The sequence below is a fragment of the Metopolophium dirhodum genome, chromosome 8, assembly GCF_019925205.1.
Source record: "Metopolophium dirhodum isolate CAU chromosome 8, ASM1992520v1, whole genome shotgun sequence".
NCBI classification, from domain to species: domain Eukaryota; kingdom Metazoa; phylum Arthropoda; class Insecta; order Hemiptera; family Aphididae; genus Metopolophium; species Metopolophium dirhodum.
Window position 1 is genome coordinate 15,491,602 of NC_083567.1, and position 21,990 is coordinate 15,513,591.

At 31.6% G+C, this 21,990-nt stretch overlaps 1 protein-coding gene across 1 annotated transcript; it reads left to right on the plus strand.

Annotated features, from left to right (window-relative positions):
• Positions 1–10,887: 10,887 nt before the first annotated feature.
• Positions 10,888–21,771, plus strand: LOC132950054 (tyrosine 3-monooxygenase). The gene is made up of 11 exons (XM_061021253.1): positions 10,888–11,607; positions 14,911–15,022; positions 16,235–16,306; positions 16,968–17,036; positions 17,129–17,176; positions 17,781–17,926; positions 18,034–18,374; positions 18,479–18,811; positions 20,029–20,155; positions 20,285–20,514; positions 20,722–21,771. The coding sequence occupies exons 1-11, from the start codon at positions 11,542–11,544 to the stop codon at positions 20,891–20,893; spliced, it is 1,716 nt and encodes a 571-aa protein (XP_060877236.1). The 5' UTR covers positions 10,888–11,541; the 3' UTR covers positions 20,894–21,771.
• Positions 21,772–21,990: the final 219 nt, after the last annotated feature.

Consider the following 21,990-nt stretch of genomic DNA (forward strand, 5'->3'; position numbering starts at 1 on the left):
TTGTGAACATTACTATCTATTCATACATTTTTATCATACAAATTATTTAAATAATTAATGTATTGTTATTAGGTAGGTTATAATATCATGTAATAAGTATATTTTATAAATTATAATGATAATAGATATATATAGCACTATATTATGAACATATATTTATTATGAAAACTATTAACTTAAAATTGTAAATTATTATGCGTTCTGCTAATTCATATTTAAATGCTAAAAATATGACGAAACAGTGATAATACGAGTCCTTGAATTTTCCTTTTCCAACCAATAATATTATTATTATGTTGATGGATGAATTGTGGAGAACGTGTACCATAGATAATTTGGGCGATTGTAGTGATAAGCTATGATGAACGGTAAAATACATATAGGTACACGTTAACCTTGAATTATAGACGTATAGTATCATTATTATTTATTACATATTTATTGGGCTAATGACTTTTTGAAAGGATTTCCGCAAATATATCAATAGGTAGTGCGAAATAAAAAAATCTAAACAAATAGTCGATTATACGATTTAGAAGTATGAAATGTATGCAATTGTTAAAGCAATCCGTATGTATAGTGTACGTTAGCATAAACACCTTACTGAGGCAAATATATTACGATAGGTGCAAAACTTAACTAGATACTGCCATTGACAAAACAAAATGTTACCTATTGGAATATACTGTAAGTACACTCGTGAACCACACATTTTTCTTTTTCTACCTCACACCCTGTTTTGAGTGTTGGGACTTGGTGGTACTACCCAGGTACCCTACTTTAACTCTTATCGTAATCGTATGGATAGGTATTATTTTGAAATTTAACTGCAATGGTTTAAATAGAATATATATGCAATAGTCAACGGAAACATACATATAACGTTTAATGGAAACATATATACAACGTTTAATAGAAACATACACACGATGATTAAAAGTAATGTATAGGTAATATTACGATGAAACATAATATATGGTATGATACAAGGAAACATAAAGATAACGTTTTTTGAGTGTAGTCATTATCAAGCACAGCGATGTTACCGTAACGCCAATGCAACACATATGGGGATGTTGCATGTCCTCATGAAATGTCCTAGGAACATCAATGAAATGTAAAATTGCACAGTTGGAGCTTTTATTTTTATTTATTCTGCTATTTAGTATTTTAATTAAATATTTTGTATACCAATACTATGGTAAATAAGATGTGTTATGTATTACACCTAATTTCTTTATATTATACTATACCTACTATTCTACTTCTTATTATATCGATGCCCCAGTTCAAGACTGCAACAACTCGAAATATAACAAATATGGGGGATATTATTCACGTCTTATTTTAAAACACAAATCAACTGATTTTCTAGTCTTGTACCTACATTGATACATTTTAGATTTACCAACTGAGTGAAACGAAGAATGGTAAGGCTATAAGGTTTAAGTTGTTGGTATTTAGGGGAGATAGAGTATGGCTTACCACTTACGGGTACTTCCTCCCGAATAATTAATTATAGCCCCCCCCCCCAAAAAAAAAAAAATAAAATAAAAAATAAAGATACCTATTTTACATGTCTAAATTAAATTAACATAATATAATTATTATAATTAAGATTCTGAGTGAGAAATCTAGTGGTTTTAGAATGATATTTATTGCTTTTTCATTTTTCATTCAAAAAAGTACACGTTTTCGGGAAGATATACTAGTCCAAAAAATTGATCTATATTGCTTTCTTTAGATCAAAAATAGCATCAGCTTACTAGCTTGGTACTTTGTAATTTTTAAAATTCTGAATATTTTTTAATAATTTGGGAAAAACTATCGAAAATTGGCCTTTTTTCCTTGGAGTTGTTGTCTTTTGAACAATTAAGCTCAACTGTTAAAATTGGACAAAATCCTTTAAATTTTCCAAATCATGATATTTATTTTAATTGTTTAGTCGTAAGTAAAATATGCACTAAAAATAATGGTCTCTAGAGACTGGAAATTATAACAGCAGTCAATAACAGCTATCAATAAATGTCTTTAAAAATACAAACATTAAACGCATATAAAAATAATTTTTTGAGCCAATATTTATGAAACCTATAACAAAGAACTATGTGGTGAATCTTTTAATGAAAGAAAATGTTATACTAATGAAGCCTAAAATTAGAAACTGAACTAGTCAACTAGACTTTAAATATTTAGTTCGGTTCTATAAAATCTTAATATGGAATACTCTCATTGAATTTTTGAGACTTCAGTACACGTATTGTTAAAAATTAAAAATTTAAACTTCTCCATGATTTAAGATAAACAGTAGTTTAAGAATGTAATGTTCTACAGTTCCGTAAAATATTTTATTTATTCTGTTCAGTTCAATCGATTTCATTAATATGGGCCTGGTGCCGGTTTTTAAAATTTTAAAATTATATTTTATATTAGTTGCCACCTTACTTATAATACTTTTCCACTAATCTACTGCACGATAATTATTTAAGAAGGGGGGGGAGGTCGTATCATATCAAAAAAATCACAGTATTAATTCTCAGCCCTTGTAGAATTGTGATTTTGATGAGTGTTTTTTATCTGAAAGAAGAAGACTTCCTACAGGCGGCATCCAATTGATACTACAGAACAGGATCATTATTTCCGTAGAGCGCATCTTTATGGTCAAAATTACGATGGCACCGGTAGCTTTATCATGACAAAAAGTTCAATAAGAACGTAAAATATTGTAACTGTAAGTCAGGTGGGGAAGTAGAGGCAAAGCCCTCATGAATCTGAACACGATTTTGGCATTTGGTTGTTGCCTGTTACGGTCTTTATTTTCAGCTTGTTTTCATTTTTTTCAAAGTTGCTCTGCTATTATGACGTGCATTCGTATGAACATTCAATATTTAAATGTTTACATTAATTAGTTGTTATTTTTTTTGCTAATTCGGTAGTTGTAAAAACCCATAGACCATAACGGCATAACCCAATCTAAATATCAATAAATTGTTAAAATATAATTAAACTGTCTGGACATTTCCAAAATGATTTTTAATCACTTCTCAATTTCTCATATAAATATAGGTAATACTTACATAGGCTACAACACAGTCTAATGAAAATTAGTAACCGTATGTCCGTATGACTAAAGTTTATTTTAAAATGTCCTTGGTATGTTTCTACTAAGTACCTAAATGATAACAATTATTCAACATGTTATTACACCACAATACGTAAATATTGTAGTATTTGAGTTTTTCTGATGAAATAAAGTTCGAGACCTTTGTGATCATATAACCGGTCAAACTACTAGATATCACACATTCGTTTGAAATGACAATATGTAGGTACTTAATGTAATAGACCTTTTTTTAGTAGATTTATTCATTTATGTAATAATGGAGCAGCTTATTCATGCTCAAAAATGTATTACAGTTTATATTAGTTATTGTATTATACTTAATAGTTTTAGGAATAAATAAAATTAAGGTAATGCCAATGAATCATTAAACTAAATACCTATTATTTAGTAACTAAAAGAACTGACAGTTTCAACATGAATGTAACGGGTCGTTAAGGAAAGATACATATAGGTTATAGGTATTATAAATATTAATGTGTTAATTCAAGAAATCGATTTGAAAGAAATATTAAGAAAACATTTTTCAAAAATGTTTCCTTATTTTTTTTCATATATTCTTAAAAAAAAAACTGTAAAACTTAAGGTAAAATAATGTTACACCATAATTTGAGCTCAAATTTGTGTGTTTATTATATTTATAAGACAAGAACAAATTAAATAACACATTTTAGGTAAACAAAAAAAATATTGCATTAATTATTACAATTTATAACAATAAACATAATGAAACAATTATGAACGCTCTACGAGTTAATATACTACAATATGTTATAATATAATATTATATTATACCAAAGAATAAAGTGTTACATTATTTTAAATATAATAGTTAATAGCAATTATTGCAGTCAACTATAATAGTAAATATAAATAATTATTAGTTTGTACAAGCGAATTTTGTCAAGTATACAATATATAATAATATACACTGTAACCAATTATTATCCTTTAGGTGTACTACTTTCGCCATCTGTTATTATTACGAATTCACTTAAATATCAATCAACGCAGAATTACATGGGAAATAATATATTCTTATATTTACTATTAAGTATATTATTACTTATATTTTATAAATAATAATTATATATGGTCGGCAAATTAAACTTCTAAATTCACTGAATAATAATTGGATTTATATATATATAAAAAAAAAAAAAATAAATAAATATTGTCACGAGTATAAGCTATAAATATTGAATAAAAATATAAATTTCAATTATATATTATAGACGTTTGCACAAGATTAAATAATATGTTTTATGATTCATTTTTGCTAATATTAATGGATGAATAAATTGATTGGAAGATCTCCGCATCTATTGGCTCTTAAAGTCAAAACAATACTATCACAATACGTTATTTTATTTACACAATATCAGGAAAAGTATTATTATAATGTATTTTATTTAATCATTTTAAAGTAGGCAAATAAAAAAAAACTTAGTATATAGTAATTTTATATAAGTACATTTTCACATCAAATTGTACATATTGTGTGGATATAGTGAATTTATTGTAAAAAAATATATTGTTTAATCAAAATCCCATTAAGAAAATTAAGTTTATGAAATATATATGTATAACCAACCTATGTATTATTTCATCAATATACAATTATTATTCGTTATCGCTATCGTTTATCGTATGTACGCTTCTCTTAGAATTTAAAAATGTCTTGGTAGTAAATATATACCTATTGGCTATATAACTAGTATATTACAAACTCGAGGTAAAAACCTCGATACGTGGTATCACGAACGAATGGTGTTTTGAGATTTGAGGCACGAGAGTGCATGACCATTGAGACCTCGACTTCGGTTAGTCAAACTCTCTCATGGAAGTATAATGGAACCCGACATAAATGTAATATAGTTACATGATTTATAATATGTATTGTTATGACTAATCTAATAATTTCAATCAATACAAACAATATATAATATAAATTATATGTATGATATTATTGGCCTTGCATTCGCGATGTTTTTATAAACGCGGTAGTGCTTTTTTTTGTCTTCAAAGCAATAAAAGCAAAATAATTGGATACACGTGGCAGGTGGCTTTTTTTATACGTATTTATGAAATAGTGTGGTTTCAGATTGTTAGCTAAATATTTAAATACAATTTCAGGTTATGGCAATGATATAAATGACATATACGCAAAAATGATGTAGTAGTGTATTGTAGTTGGATATTCGTAAAGTCTATACCTATAGTCTGTATAGTCACAAACTCAACACAGTGTTGGTAAAACGGGTGGTGGGGTGATGAGGTCTCCCCAATGACTTTTTTCCAATATTTATAATAACGCTTGTATGATATAAGTATAGAACGGTAACCACAAATTATATTTTTAACGATCAAATAATAATGTACCATGTTAAAAAATCAGCCACATCCTCCCCCGCCCCTCATCATGACAAAATCATTTGACCGCCACTGCAGGCTCAACATGATAAAATAAACGTGCTCAAACGTTAGAAACGAATTCGGATACCCATGGTCTACGACCTACGCCAAAAAGATCATTTGGTTCAACCACTCACAAATTTTGGAGAAAAAGACCTATTGGCTACAGTGGTTATATTGTTTTAATGTAATGTAACAAACAATCACCTGTTCATAATATACATATAATTCCACTCATAAACGTTTTTTGAGTAGGTACTTTCAAATTTATAATAGTAATAGGTACATTATAATATCTTCCATCAAGGTTAGCAAAGAGAGGCTATAGTTCCTTACATCTGGTCTCTTATATCCCGGGACGTATTTTTTTTTATTAACTTACAATGTGATAATTCAAGAAACAATCATGAAACCATTAAAAAATAAATTCTTAGTAGGTATAGTTAGGTACCTATTTATTTTAATATACCTACCTACGTGTAATGATTTTAAAAATTCAACAATTTTCCAAGTACCGAATTGGAAATTGCTATGATGATATGGCTTTTTAAATATAAGCCCATCATTAATATTGTTCGAATAATTATTAATACCTTAATATAAAAATAATTGTTATTGACTTATTAATGACGATGATATATTTTAGTATATATATTATATATATTTATGTTATTTGTTGTGTAAAAATATAAAACAATAATATTACATATATTATAATAATACTACCAAACGATATTTTCTATTTACAAGTGAATCAGAAGTGCAATTGATTAATATATTATAATATTAAAACAATTAACATACCAGAAGAACACATCGATTAACACGTCATTCAATAGTTTAGTGCCTATAGCTTATATAACTGATGCAGTGATGCCTATCAGTGATATCGTAATAATAATTTAATATTTAAGTACTGTAATATAGCTATTCTTCTTCTTCTTAGCTATTAATGAAGATTATTCTTATTTTTATAGAACATTTTCATATACGATTTAATTAGAATATTGAATTTCATATTTAATAACATTATTGTAAGAGTATATTCTTCAGCAATGTGCTGCAGATGACTGATGTACACAGCTATATGTTTATACAAATACTGTAAATTGTAAATTCATTGTTCGCTAAACGAACAAATCTTATTCCTAATAAATGTAAAAACAGAATACAACATCCCATTTTCTATTATTTTATTATTCAATAAATCATTACTATCCATTTCTATAAAGGGCTTTACTTTATAGCTGGTACGTTATACACGCTTATACTTTAGTAACAATAAATAGCTACGATACGAAAAAACATAAAGAGGCAGTAGCTACTCAACTAAGCGTGTAGGTATTTTAAAAAGGTAAGTCTTTAATTTAGATCACTGCGCATTTTATTAAAATAAATTACTAATTTCTACTTTCTACTTTCTATTTTAACCAACCGTTTAAATTGTCATTCGAAAGACCCGGTGTTAAATTTTCAGTTTTTCAAAATTCGTAATAAGAAATGCTTACATTTTCAATACCTTATTATTAGCTGTAATGATTTACCTAAGCTTGTAGTTCTACATGCCAAACAGTCGACGTGGTCAACGTTTTATAAAAACTATAACACGCGTCTATCAAAATATAAAACTAATAGGTACATTCTACATAGGTATAGCTGTATGCCTGTATAGGTAAATAGCAAGTATATAAATTGTATATGCGTGCTGAAAGTCTCTGCTATAATGTGACATAATTTTTTGAGCAACATCAAAATAACCAAAATAAATTATGGTCCGATTCGATCTCACAATTCTCTTAAAAATGTCGAGGAAATTTAAAAGACGATCTTCGAAGTGTCACCTAGCAAAGGTCTACTATCCCAAATCTATAGGCACCTAGATGTTTTTTGGATCACAGAAAATTCTAAAACAAAATGTAAATAAAACTGATAGGTTTGCCGTTGTGCATTGAATGTAAAACGTAATAATATATATAATAAATAATATAAATAATATCTATAAAATATTATATAGGTACAGGGTTGCCGTTTGGGCATTTCATAGTTACATGTAACTTGGTTACTTTTGTAACATGTAAGATGTAACTTGTAACTAGTTACACATTGTCCTGTAACTTTATATGAAAGCTACAAGTTACAATTAAATGTAACTTTCTGCTTTTTGTGTTTTGACAATACATAAGTGGGTCTGCAAAAGCAAAAAAAAAGTTTGATACGTTCATTTTGGTTTTTACTATTAATCTGGCTAGTAAAGATATTCAGTGGTTGTATGATTTTGTTGGTTGATTGGTTCATCTTTATTTTTCTTAACATAACGACCATTACGTCATTTTACCAAGACCCTGGTCGATAATTCTTTATGCATTTACCAATGTAACTTAATTACATATTAACAGTAACTTGTATCTAGTTACATAGTTTTAGAGTAATTTGTAACTTGTAATCAGTCATAATAATAATGTTATGTATATTATAATATATTTGGTGTTGGGTTTTACTTAAAATTTACATCGATTTTCCGTAAATGAATCAATTCCGCAGTTAACAATTCTATACCAGTACCTACCTATTATAATATAATATAATATATATTTATGTGTATGATGTAGGTAATTTATTATAAAACAGCTATAATAATCTCATCCGTAAATCACGGTTAATTTTTAATAGCAAGTAAGTTGGTAGCTGGTACTTATTAGGTACCTATCTAACCGGTGCATTCAAATATATTGCCTCCCATCCTTAACGTAAATGAAAACATTAATACACAGTAACTGCGTCCGATGATCAGTTATTTCATAATTATATACGAGTTGCCTCCCAAAAACGTTCACACTATAGTTGCCTCCAGTATATAGAATTAATCACCTAGTGGTTCATAAACTTCACTAAAATATACCACGCAAAATAGATGAATACTTAATATTAAATATATTGTATTATAAACTTATAATAATGAAGTATACACTTTACAGTAACATTTATTTAATATATAATATACATTAATTTAATATTACGTAATATTGTAATAATGATAAATATTACTGTTAGGTATAGGTATAATACTTTACTATAAAAAATAAATTTAATAATTAGTCGATAAAAAAAAATATATACCTATATATAATATTTATATAAATTGAATATTATTATAATTATTATTTTTTGAAGCCCTTAGCCCAATCCAAGACAACACCAAGAAAATCATCACATTTCTAAAACTTATTGATATGTACAACTTAATCTAGGGGAACTATTGTATAATCATTTACAATTATATATAGCTAATATATTATTATTTTTTTTTTGCAATAACCTAGTAGTTGATGCTATACCATAAATAATAATAAAACAAAAAAATTATTATTAAAATATTTATATTTTATATTATACATTTGTATTTATTTAATTCTTGATTCGTTTATAATAAAAATGTATTGTTATCACTTATCAGTCATCAAAACATTATACAAAAATATTTTAAACATGTTTGATACTTTGCTAGCTTCTTTTTCAAAAGTTAGATGCTTGTGCTGGGAACCACTTATATATTTATTGCCTGCCCATCGGGGGGCAACTATATTCTAGTGCCTATACCCACTAGACCCTTTCGTTCGGTGGAAAACGTCATAAGCGTCAAAACGAGATAAACAAAAAATAAATCGTATCGTACAAAAGTCCCAAAATCACAGATACCTGACAATTAATGTATTATCTGATTACGATAGACCGCATCTGAGTTCTGTGTCATATAACTCATAAAGATATAACATTATATTGTTGATACCTACTAACTTTGTACTTTGAAAGTTAGAAAGCATTCGTATTTCGCGTAAGCTATATCAAAAATTAATTTTACAAAAACAATTACAAATTAAGGAATTTCATGCATTTTATTTTATTTGCAATTTCATTGCATTTTATTGTATTTAATTTTATATAGATACATTTAAGACAAATTTAAAACAATTTTTTAGATCTTGGCGTTTTTGACATATTATTATACTAGCGTTTTTGTCTTACTGATTTTGGCACAAATTATATGTAATTTGTACACCTTTGGCACTTATGTCATATAGCTCTTTGCCTCTTGTTTACGATAACATTTAGGGTAACAACTAGACAGTATACCCGCCCTATACCTAACGACGATGATAATAACAACAACAACAACGGTGATAATGATGTTGATGACTATAATAATAATTAAACTGTACAACAACTATATTATAATTTACTGGTAAGTGATATTGGGTATGCGAATAAAGTGAAAAAATACCAATACCTACATATTAAAAATAATTATCAAAAATCAATATATCGACGCATCGTATATCATTATACGACTTATGAATAATTCCAATAACACGATGTTTATATTATTATTATAGTATAGTAATAACGATATCGCGAGGAAAAAACATAAAAAAACGATTAACGTACCGAACAGTATTGGGTTTCGCACTACGCAACGACAGCGAGAGAATGGTGATCTCGCGCGTGGAACGTGGCGGTCGACGAGTGGCGACGGAATAATATTATTAATAATTATAATGGCAATAACTACTAATAACTATAATAATTTATAATAATACTATATTATTATTATTATGATTATTATTATTATTAACGTATTGGCGGCGTGCGTCGATTTCCACAAATTTGACGACAATAAAAAAATCGACGATGACACGACGGTCTCTTAATAATATAATATACGCACGAAAATATATGTTTATAATTATAATTTATTGTCATTACCCGTGTGATATACATAATATATATATATATATATGTAATATGTATATAATATATATCATGGTGATATGCGCCTGTTACAATCGCATTGTTCACACGAAAACAACAACAACAACAACAATAACAATATCGACATATCGTAAATAAATCACGTCGCGGCGTGTTGTACTGGAGATATAATAATATTATAATTAATAATACATAATAATATTATTACTGTCGAGTAATGCGCGCGCGTCAGTAAGAAAAGCCGCTCGACGTTCGGTCCGATACTCCGATCGTTTGCCGTGCAGCATGTCGTCGCGGTCGGATTCGACGACGGTGACGGTGACGGCGGCCATAAGGTTATCCAGCAGCAACGCGCAGGGTGTGGTGGCGGCGGGGCGGCGGCGACGGTGGCAGTGTCATGGAAATCGTCGGGGGGCGGGTAGGGGGGACGACGCCGTGGAAATTCCCATCGGGCGGCGTGCGTGCGTGTCGCGTCACGTTCCGCGGCGGTCGGTGGGCGGTCGACGTCGGTCGGTCCGGGGGGAGGGGAGCGGACTCTCGACGCGCGCGCTCGGCCGATGTCCCTTTATATAAGGAGCCGAACACCATTACGGGGTTGTCTTTTCATTCGCATCCGAGTGCACGTGTGACGTGCGTTCTCATCCGCCGGTCGACGTAAATATACTCGTAATTGTTTCGGGTTCTCAGCACATATAGCGACAAATAGAGGACTTATACCACTGTACCATCCACGTTCAGTTATTCCGATTTTCCGTCAAGCGCAAAATCCGAGAAGTTCTAAACCGGAACCAGGTATATACCACGCACCTGCCATCATCGTTATTATACGCACGCCCTTGTCGTCGTATACGTAATTGTTGCCAGCCAGCAGAGTCGTGTACTACATATACATACCCGTTTCCGTCTGTTGTCGATTTCGAGAGGAAATCTAGTAGCCCGTGAAAATCGTTTCCGATCCGTCAGAAACGACCAGCACTATACGGCTATTTTGTAACTCTCGTTCGCCGCAGAGTTATTAAAAACCACACAAACGAAACTAGACGAGTTGTCGACCCGCGATCAAACCGTGACATTAGCTTTGACCGTAATTTGTTATTTTTCATTTATTCGCCGATAAATCCGATTTCGTCGCGCGCCGCGATATTTCTTGGTGATCATTTACACTGGAGTTTGGAGCTTACGGCATTTTGCTACACAGTTTCGGTAGAGTCAACGCCAAGAAACCGCAATCAGATACAATGGCAGTAGCAGCAGCCCAAAAGAGCCGAGAGATGTTCGCCATCAACAAGTCATATAGCATCGAGGTAATAACCGCAGTTTCGTAACTATTTTTCCTGTAGACTGTGAATACAAACAGGTTCTGCATTTCCTTGTTTTTTGCGAGACAAAAAAAAATGATAGTAACTAATAATATTGTTTATTATATCGACGAGCACGATTTTGAATGTCTGAATAAATTATTCTCAAAAATCATCTCGTGTCTCATATATGATTTTTTTTTTTGTTTTGGAAATCATCGCCAAGTGTTTTTAATAAGATTATGTGACAAAACAATTTATTATAATACTACCGGTTTTAAGCTATTCTAGACTAGTTGTGTACATGGGCCTTGATAAATAAAATAAATTTTTTTTTTAATTTTTGTAACAAACACATCATTTAGCACTCAGATAACAAAAAAAATATCTTTAATTATTCAAATTATTCCGATATTTAAATCAGTTCGATAAAAATTATTGTTACAACCCATTAGCGATCAAACCATAAGACGGCGTTTTGTGTATGCAAACAATGTTCTCGTGTTCGTTTATTCACCATATCCAGTTATATTCGACACTTTGCGTTCCACCGTCCAAGTCACTCAGACACGTTTATCCTTAAACGTTTTGTTGTGCAATTATATTATATACACTATTATTAATAGCATCGAGAAATATAATTTTTCAATCTTGGACTTTTTTGAAGGTCATCTTAATTATTAAGATTTAAAATATTTTGATTATTCATATAAATTATAATATAATATAAAACATCGAGAACGTATTAATACATTCTCCAATCTAAAGAAAAATAAACCTCTCCTTTTCAACCTTGTCGACAGCGGAAGAGGCCTTGGATCTTTTTCGTTTCCGGATCATTCCATTTGATCTACATTCAAAATGCTGAGGCATGTTTTTGAAATCCATATTCATAAACCCCTCTCGCAGTATTTGCAGCGTCCGGTACATGTACATAAATTGCACTTCATGCACGGACGTACTTAAACTTAAATTTTCTGTTTAAAATATTATACTCACAGTAGTATATTACGTATATGGCACTAAAAAATCATATTTTTTTTTTCGTGTTGGGAGGTTTGACAGACGTTTACGTCACACTCCGTTAGGGATTAATTTAATAAATTACCAGTGACCGACAGACGTGACCACTGACCAATGAGCCTCCCATCAATTTATTAACATTATTATTATGCCATGCACCTACCTAGATGCAATATTATTTTCAATTCTTTCGTTCATCAACTAGCCGTGCAAATGCACGTAGAAAACGCTTTCATTTTCTTTCCGATATATTATTATACTGCAACAATTTATTATTATTATGTGTTATAGGTACGCGTTTAGCATGGTTATAATATTATGTTCTATACGGGAGAGAGCACGTTTTTCGTATTCGAATTTTGGATTTTTCTTTAAGTTATTTTCCACAGCGCATAAACATCTATTATTACTATCCACCCGAGTCGTCACACTGCGAGTTCACAAGGGGAAACGCCACATAATAATGATCATAATAATAGTATCAACGTCCTTCCGTACGATAACATCCAACCGGTAACGGGACGCCCTTGTTTCGCCTACGATATAATAGTGCATCAGCTAGGTCAAGGCGAACCGCATAGGTTTAACGATATTATTATTAAAAAGTATATTTATATACATACGTGCTGGTATATATATATTGTAATGTGTATAATATTATAATCTCGATGATCGCGACGTCTTTTTATATTTTATCGGAGATAGCGAATAACGAGTAAACAATTAAAAGAAACAACCGTGCATTTATTCAGCCAATTAATATTATATATTAATTATTATTTTGTCGGGTTGATTCTTATTTTACGTTTTGTTTTTTTTCTTCGTTTTTTTCACCTAATTTCATTAACTAAAAAGACGTTTTCACTTGCATTTAAAAGTGCTACGTCATTGACCCAAAACCTTTTGTAATTTATAATATACTCTCCCGTTCTTGTATATTCTCTGTAAAAAGACAAGGGCGGCGTGTAATGGCTCTGTGAAAATCAAGATACCACCTCAGCTGCACGCAGAGTTCCGAGGCCGAATAGCTAGGTATATAATAATAATATACCTACTACAATGATGGCCTTTTACAAGCTTAAGCGTAAACTTTTACTGGCATAACTTGTGGTCCAGATCATAACGATTTGCAACTATCACGCATTCCCCGTGTCTTATGATTAGAAATTTTTCTTTTAAAAAAAAATCTCGTTTCGAATTCAAAAAAAAAATCACTTTATACGTAACCAGTACGCAGAGTACACTGAGTGAAAAGTCCTATAAGCCGTTGTATGAAATGACGTGTGTCAAGAATAGCAATTTTTCCGGATTTACCCCTCACTTCACACTTGTTTATATTTTCGTTTCATGCGTTTTTTATACGGTCCATTATATACGTGACCAAAAGAAAATGCGGACTGTAATATATATATATATATAATCATTGCGCCTAATCAAAAAAAAAACTATTTACTTATTTTTATATACGACAATGGCGAAATAATAATGCCAATTTTTTTTTCAACCTCTACAGGCAGGCCAACACGGGTCGGCTGCAACAGCGTCTCTCTTTCTACACATATATATAACGTATGTCTCTTACTCTCTCTCACTCTCTTTCTGTTTAGTGTTTTTGACACGGTTTTCGAATTAAAATCTGACACCGAGTAGGTAATTATTATTAATTCACGTCATCAGATACGTCAACTACACATCACCGCGCCGCGCAGCGTGTTCGCGGTATATGCACAATATTCATATATATTATATAAACTATTGTTATCGAGTTCTCGTACTCGATTATTTTTATGACATTTTCCTATTTTTTATTTTTATTTTTTTTTCTCTTTTTAATTATATACATAGTCGACTTTTGATAATAATATAATATACGCATATTATAATAATAATATAATATTATATGTATAAATATTAAATTCTCCTCCTGGGAAGTTTTCAAGGTTATTCCAACACAATGCACGCGTTAACAATATTATGTATATATGATAATAATAATTACAAACACGATTTTGAACGTGAATAAAAAAACGGTTAGTTGTGAAAACGGTGAAACAACGTACCCTGTGTTGTGCACATAATATTATTGTTGTCCCATCCCCGGTGGTACAACAATAATATTATTGACATGTCTGCGATATGTTATTGACGTGGTTATTTATTACAGTTTGTCACAACAATGCGACATACATGTACAGGCGTGTTTTTTTTTTAGAGCAATCGTAACGCACGCGACATTATTTTTTAATCTAAATTTTTAACGAACGAAAATTTGTAAAATGATTTCAGAACGGATATCCAGCGAGGAGACGTTCTCTCGTAGACGACGCCAGATTCGAGACGATCGTCGTGAAGCAGACCAAACATTCCGTGTTGGAGGAAGCCCGGCAATTAGCAAACGGTGAGTTGTAGACGACTGCGCGTAAGCGGGATATTGAGATGGAGTTGGGTCGGGTGTAGAGGACGAATGACAACGAAATTAAAACCAGCCGAAAACCTGAATAACAAAAAAAAAAAATCAACCGACGAATAATTACGCTAAACCGGACAAAAATTATCCGAGTCAACAAAGATAATATTATAATTATTGTTAATTACGCGCTCGGCGTTTCCGTTTTCCGATTACCCGCGGTCGCCGAACAGGTTCCCCGCCGTGCTAATAATATGAGTTATATTTATACACAACAATAATAATAATAATAATAATAATAATGTAATAGACGCGCCGCGGCCTTGGAGGCCGTTTCCGACGCTCAAGATCAACGACGCCGTCGCTGCACAATCGTATAATAATATACATAATGACCGAGATGGCAATGGGGTCGATGCCGTATATTATACCCGTTTGGCCGTTTCCGAATCGCCAATTCCCCATAATTCCGGTGACGAAACACTGGCTCACGTTTGCGCGAACCGTCCGCGTCCCGTGATTTATGTACCTGTACGATGATATTATTGTACATGAGATAAATTATGTAATTATTATATTGCCCATGTTCAAAACGATACGCGGCGAGAAATAAATTAAATAACAAACGACAGTCGATGATAAATTATAACGATTGTCGTAAAAATCGCAACCGTCGCGTACTATAGTGAAGCGATGACGTGCACGACGACCACTTTATATTACGTACTTGTCGAATTGTAGTTGACATTGTTTTAGGGTCACTCGGCCCGTCGCTTCTTCCACCGGAATCTCGGAAACTCCGAGCGGAACGCGATTCCATTTCGTCGCCGACGCACATCGCGGTTCTGCATAATATAACATATGATATAGCCGGACGGACCGGACATTCGTCCCGACGACGACGACCGCTCGTTTTCTTCGTTTTCGTGCCGACTCAAATTATTATATTATTATTTTGATCGTTTCGTCGATATTGCGTGTGCTACCCATCATCCATTTCTGTATCGCGATCATTTATTTTACTTTTAATTTTTTAGTTTTCATTATACCGTATTATTTAATCCGTTTTTATATTTTTTACGTCATAGTTTGTCGCTTGTAGTCTATATCATTTATTATTTATATTTTATTGCATTATTTGTATACCCATCATGTACGTATCTGACGATAAAATGGCTACAATGTGTTGTTTATGGCTTTTAGACGCTTCTTTAGCGACCGACGCAGCCGTAGCGCATTTCGCCAGCCAACTTCAACGTCAACATCTTGATCAAAGTAAGTGAAAGTCATGCTTTTATTGTTTTCCGTTATTCCATTAGTTTCGAATTTTTTTCCTCGATGATGGCGGCGTTTTCAACGTTGTTCATTTTTTTTTTTTATATTATTAAATTTTAACTATTGTTTCGAACCTTTTACGCACACAAATTTAAATTTAATAGTGCGTCGTCGTTATTTTTACATTCCAACCTAACCACTTTTCGCTTCATACATTCATTATATAATTTTAACATTGCAATACTACAATAATAATTAATATTGTCAAGTTATTAATTATTGTGCAACTGTCATCGTAATGACAATAGAAAATGCAACAATAATATTTAAAACCAGTTTAGATAGTATAATATTTGGAGGAAATCGTCTAGTTAATTTAAATTTAAAGGTTCTTATGTTTAAAATAAATTTAAATTAGGCACTACAGTTTTCGTAATCAATACATACACATTAATTACAACTATACGAAATATGAGCGACTAATTTATAGTAAATAAAACAGTATAATATTTAGATCTATTTACTGAAAAATTGCAAAAACAATCAAGCTTATAAATTAATAAAACAAACTAGTATTCTTCACTTTTTAGTTTTTAGATTTTAGTTGCATGGATTTTTGTTTTTACAATTTTAATTTTTATTATGAATATTATTTTATTAGTTAACGATCAATACGACGATCAAGTTTTTGAATCCGAAGGCAAATCTATTGAACACGATCATGAAAACGGTAATTTATTTGACTAAGAGCATATTATTATTTGAAGTTTTGTTTGTTTGCGATGATTTATTTATTATTTTTATTTGGCTTATTTTGATTAGACGTAGAATCATCCGAATCATCTGAACCATCGTCCGACAATGACTCAGGTAAATATTTTTATAACAATGTGTATTAATATAATTAATAGAAATTAGAGGCATTATCAGTAGGTAGTTCCAAAGCGTATTTTTCCCATATAAACAAACAAATATCACATTTTAATTTTAAAATACATTTTCTGAATATTTGTAGTTTTGAAAGAATATAGTACAACTTTCATGCTGTAATGTCTTACTGAATATATAGATTAGTTTTTTCTCTAATAGCTTAAAACCTTTTAACTCGGTTATGCTATTGAATTTTTCGCATTCACATATTTTTTATTTATTTTTATATTTCAATTTTTTTTTATACTTCAATTTTTTCTCCTTATTATCATTCCTACTGGCCATTTCTTTTCGAAATGGCGTAAAATCATGGTAGCTTTATCAATTTTCCTTTTGACACGCCAAATCACTTATGCCGACGAAATAAGTACCGATTACACAGTAGAGTGGGCAGCAAAAGAACCGGAACGGCGCCACTTTACCATTCAGGAAATTGCGTGGTCTGCCGCCCACTCACCGACCCTTATGATTCCGGAATTGTATTATCGCATTTCCGCCGTACAGAGATTTTAATTACATTGCCGTCGGGTGTTTGTACCCACAGATGCCGGACTTACTGAAGAAGAGATGCTATTGGAGAAGGCAGCAAGCCAAAACAAAGACGCGGAGATGGCTGTACAAAGGGCTACTCTGGTATTGCGTCTGCGCGAAGGTATCAATTCACTCGCCCGGGTATTGAAAGTAATCGAAGTAAGTTGACTAAGAAAACGGTTAAGTTCCATTTGTGACAATATTTACGATTTTTGTCACTCGTGTATATAATATGATGCTATAACGGTTTCGTGCGATGTTTTCAGAACGGAAAAGGAAATGTCGTCCATTTGGAATCAAGGCCGTCTAAGGAACAAGGCGTTCAATTTGACATTTTGGCTAAAGTGGACATGACAAGAAAAGATCTATTAGCATTAATGAAGACACTCAGACAAAGCTCTACATTGGCAAGCATTACGATTCTAGCCGAAGACAACATCAACGTCAAGAACCCGTGGTTCCCGAGACACGCCCGTGACTTGGACAACTGCAACCACTTGATGACCAAATACGAACCGGAAATGGACATGAACCACCCCGGATTCTCCGACAAAGTTTACCGCTCCCGCAGGAAGGAAATCGCCAACATTGCTTTCGAATATAAATTGTACGTTATATAGCGCTCGGATTCACATTTGTTTCATTTGTGACAATTGATTGTATTCCGATTTTTTTTTTCACGAAATTCATGTCATGCATTTTGATTTACAGCGGCGACTTGATCCCAGTTATCGAATACACTGCTGACGAAGTCGGTACATGGACCGCAGTTTTCAACAACGTGTTGGACCTTATGCCCAAGCACTTCTGCATGGAATACAGGGACGCTTTCAAGATGCTGCAGGACGACAACATATTCACTGCTGACAAGATCCCGCAACTTAAGGATATGAACGAATTCTTGAAAAAGCACACAGGATTCACTCTCCGGCCGGCGGCTGGTTTGTTGACGGCCCGAGACTTCCTCGCCAGCCTCGCGTTCCGTGTGTTCCAAAGCACGCAGTACATTCGTCACAGCACATCACCATTCCACACACCTGAACCGTAAGTACCTTGTCCACCAAACATGCTAAAGATAAATCGTTTTTTAAAAAACTAAATCATAGAAACGGTCATATATAATATCATAATAATATATCATCTGTATGTTAGGTACCTACGCCATAATAATATATGTGCATAAGAAATGTTATACCGATTTATTTCAGTTATATTATATAATAAAATTACGAGATTAATTTCAAAAACAATGTTTACTAGTATGAAATATTATCATGTATACAATTATTATTAAAGATCGACATAATACCATTACCAGGCAAGCGGTATAGGCAATTTTAATGCGCAAAAATCCCGGGGCGGTTATTGTGGTATTCTGTACACGACCATTAATTTGTCGTTACCTATTTGTTTCATTATTTTTAATTGATTTCATTTAGAAACTTTATTCTAATCACCGTTATTGCGAAACGAAGAACGTCGTTTATTCTTTTCAATATGTAACTATCATTGTTGGTGTTTCAATAATATTAGCGGAATTAAATTACACTTATTATTCAGTGACGATTAATGACAAAATATAACAATATAACATATAATAATATTGTACCTATTATTATATTCTCAATCTGTTTTATCTGTTGTAATGACCATTCAATCAAAGTAAATCGAAAAATAAGGTGAAATGAAACGTAGGTACACTTAAAAAACATTTACGTATCTAAATATATTTTTACTCAATATCAAATTACGTATAAATCTCTTTGAAACAAATTGAATAATAAAGTCGACAAGCCGATTATGTCACGGGACACGGATAGAGACAATTTCCGTTCGCGCTACAATATTGCGCTATTATGTAAGGGGGAAATAAACCTTTTATACGAACATTCCTATAAGTCCATTATACTTCGATGTATAAAGTGGCCCGTGATTCAATTAAGTACAACTATGACAAAATTGCTTTTACAGATCTATATAGTGACTACCGGTTATGCGATATTTAAGTTCACTTTAATTCGGTTAAATATAGCTCATTCGATAAAATTGCATGTATAGTGTTAATAATTAATTACCCAGTCATTTTCATGTATAAAGGTGTACAAGCTCGATAAAACAGTTTTATATAAAAATCATCAATGTCTTGTAAATTGATGACAGAGTTATTTAAATAGGTCTCGAACCTAATAACAGACGAAATAAATAAAATTGTACCTATTCGAGTCCAGGAAAAAAGTCTAATGAACGTCGCGTATTTTCAGGGATTACATCCACGAAGTCCTTGGACACATGCCTTTATTGGCCGATCCGAGCTTCGCTCAGTTCTCACAAGAACTCGGTTTAGCGTCTCTTGGAGCTTCTGACGAAGAAATCGAAAAACTGTCAACTGTAAGTATTACATATTATATAGAATATTATAGATTATCCCTTACGGCTTACACACAATTAACAATGTCGCAACTATATGACCATTGTTTCATAATATATACTAATTACGTTTCGTTTCAACATTTACAGGTGTACTGGTTCACGATCGAGTTCGGTCTCTGCAAGGAACAAGGAGAGGTGAAGGCTTACGGTGCAGGACTTCTGTCCGCTTACGGTGAACTTTTGCACGCTGTTTCTGGCAAACCCGAACTCCGACCATTCGAACCATCAATCACAGCCGTCCAACCATACCAAGATCAAGAATACCAGCCAATTTATTTCGTCGCTGAAAGCTTCGAAGACGCCAAGGACAAATTCAGGTAAATATACTCGCACCTAAATAATATTTGAGCAGACCAAAAACAATAGAAAATATATACCATAGTTTTATTAGTTAGGTATTATTTATCGATTAAACTATACCCAAGCAGCCATATAATTATAACACTGATGCAGTATAGCAAATGTAAACGACGATGGTTTAGAAGCATAATATTTATACCGGAAATTGATTTCGATGTTTACAGGAAATGGGTTTCATCCATGTCACGACCATTCGAAGTCCGTTATAACCCACACACCCAGAGAGCAGAAATCCTAGACTCAGTTGAACAGCTCAACAATCTCATGACACAATTGAACTTGGAAATGTTGCATCTAAACACCGCACTGAACAAGTTGAAAATGAGATCCGGTTAAAATGACTAAATTCTCCCGAACACATGCAAATATATATACCATTTATTCATTTTTTTCCACTAAAAAAAATGCAATACTTATCTATTAGCTATATATTTATTTATACATAATTTATATATATAGTTTATAATATTATTATTGTATGTCTTCGGCGTGTTTCTAGTCACCGGTGACGATGGGACAACTTTTTGTTTTTTCTACCGGCAAGATCTCTCGGAAATAATATTTTTATTTTTATTTATTACATTTTGCTCATGCTTCATACACTTTAATTAATAGATACCGCACGTTCATGACCCCTAGTTATGTGTGCGTGTAATATATCATATTTTAAAGTACTCACAAATAATTATTGTAGTTGAATATCGAAAATATTGTAAACCTTTACATCGACTTGATTTGGCAACATTAAATCATCTACTCTTCCTAATAATGTTTATTTAGCATTAAACCAAATTTATTATAATATATACTTATCATATTATATATAGTCTATAAATATGTGATTTCTTATTTATTTCTATTTAAAATATTTTTATTAATATATTTTGCGACACTACCGTCGTGTGTCTTTGGCGTAGAATCGTATTTTTTTTTGTTTAATATAGGACCAAGTTTATGTTTCTTCAATATATTCTATAGGTTATATTATGTTCAAGATTATTTTATGTTAGTTTTAGTTATTAAGTATTTTCTTTAATTATTTTAGTTTAAATTGTAAAACTATTTAGCTTCCAAAGCTGTTTAGTGATATGTTAAAACTACAAAAAAATAAAGAAAATCAACTATTGTCATTTCTCTTATCTACCAAGATAAGTAAAAACTGTTCATAAAAAATCAAATATTATATTATAATATACGTATAATTATTAAACAAATTGTTGTGTTTGTGTATTTATTAATGTTCTCAACGTGTTCTATTTACAATTTAAATGGTGAAATTAATGTCCCCAATTCCTTAACAGTTATGTGGGAATAAAATATTATATGTGATTTTAATAAACAAAGTACTTATAATGTAGCCTACAAGCAAATTGAATACAAAAACATTCGATTAGATATTATGCAACAGCTAAGCCACAATAATAAATTAGTAG

Coding starts and splice junctions, on each gene's coding strand:
- LOC132950054 (XM_061021253.1), top strand. CDS start 11,542: ATGGCAGTAGCAGCAGCCCAAAAGAGCCGAGAGATGTTCGCCATCAAC. Junction 17,037..17,128: donor TGAACACGATCATGAAAACG/GTAATTTATTTG, acceptor TATTTTGATTAG/ACGTAGAATCATCCGAATCA. Junction 17,177..17,780: donor ATCGTCCGACAATGACTCAG/GTAAATATTTTT, acceptor TTGTACCCACAG/ATGCCGGACTTACTGAAGAA.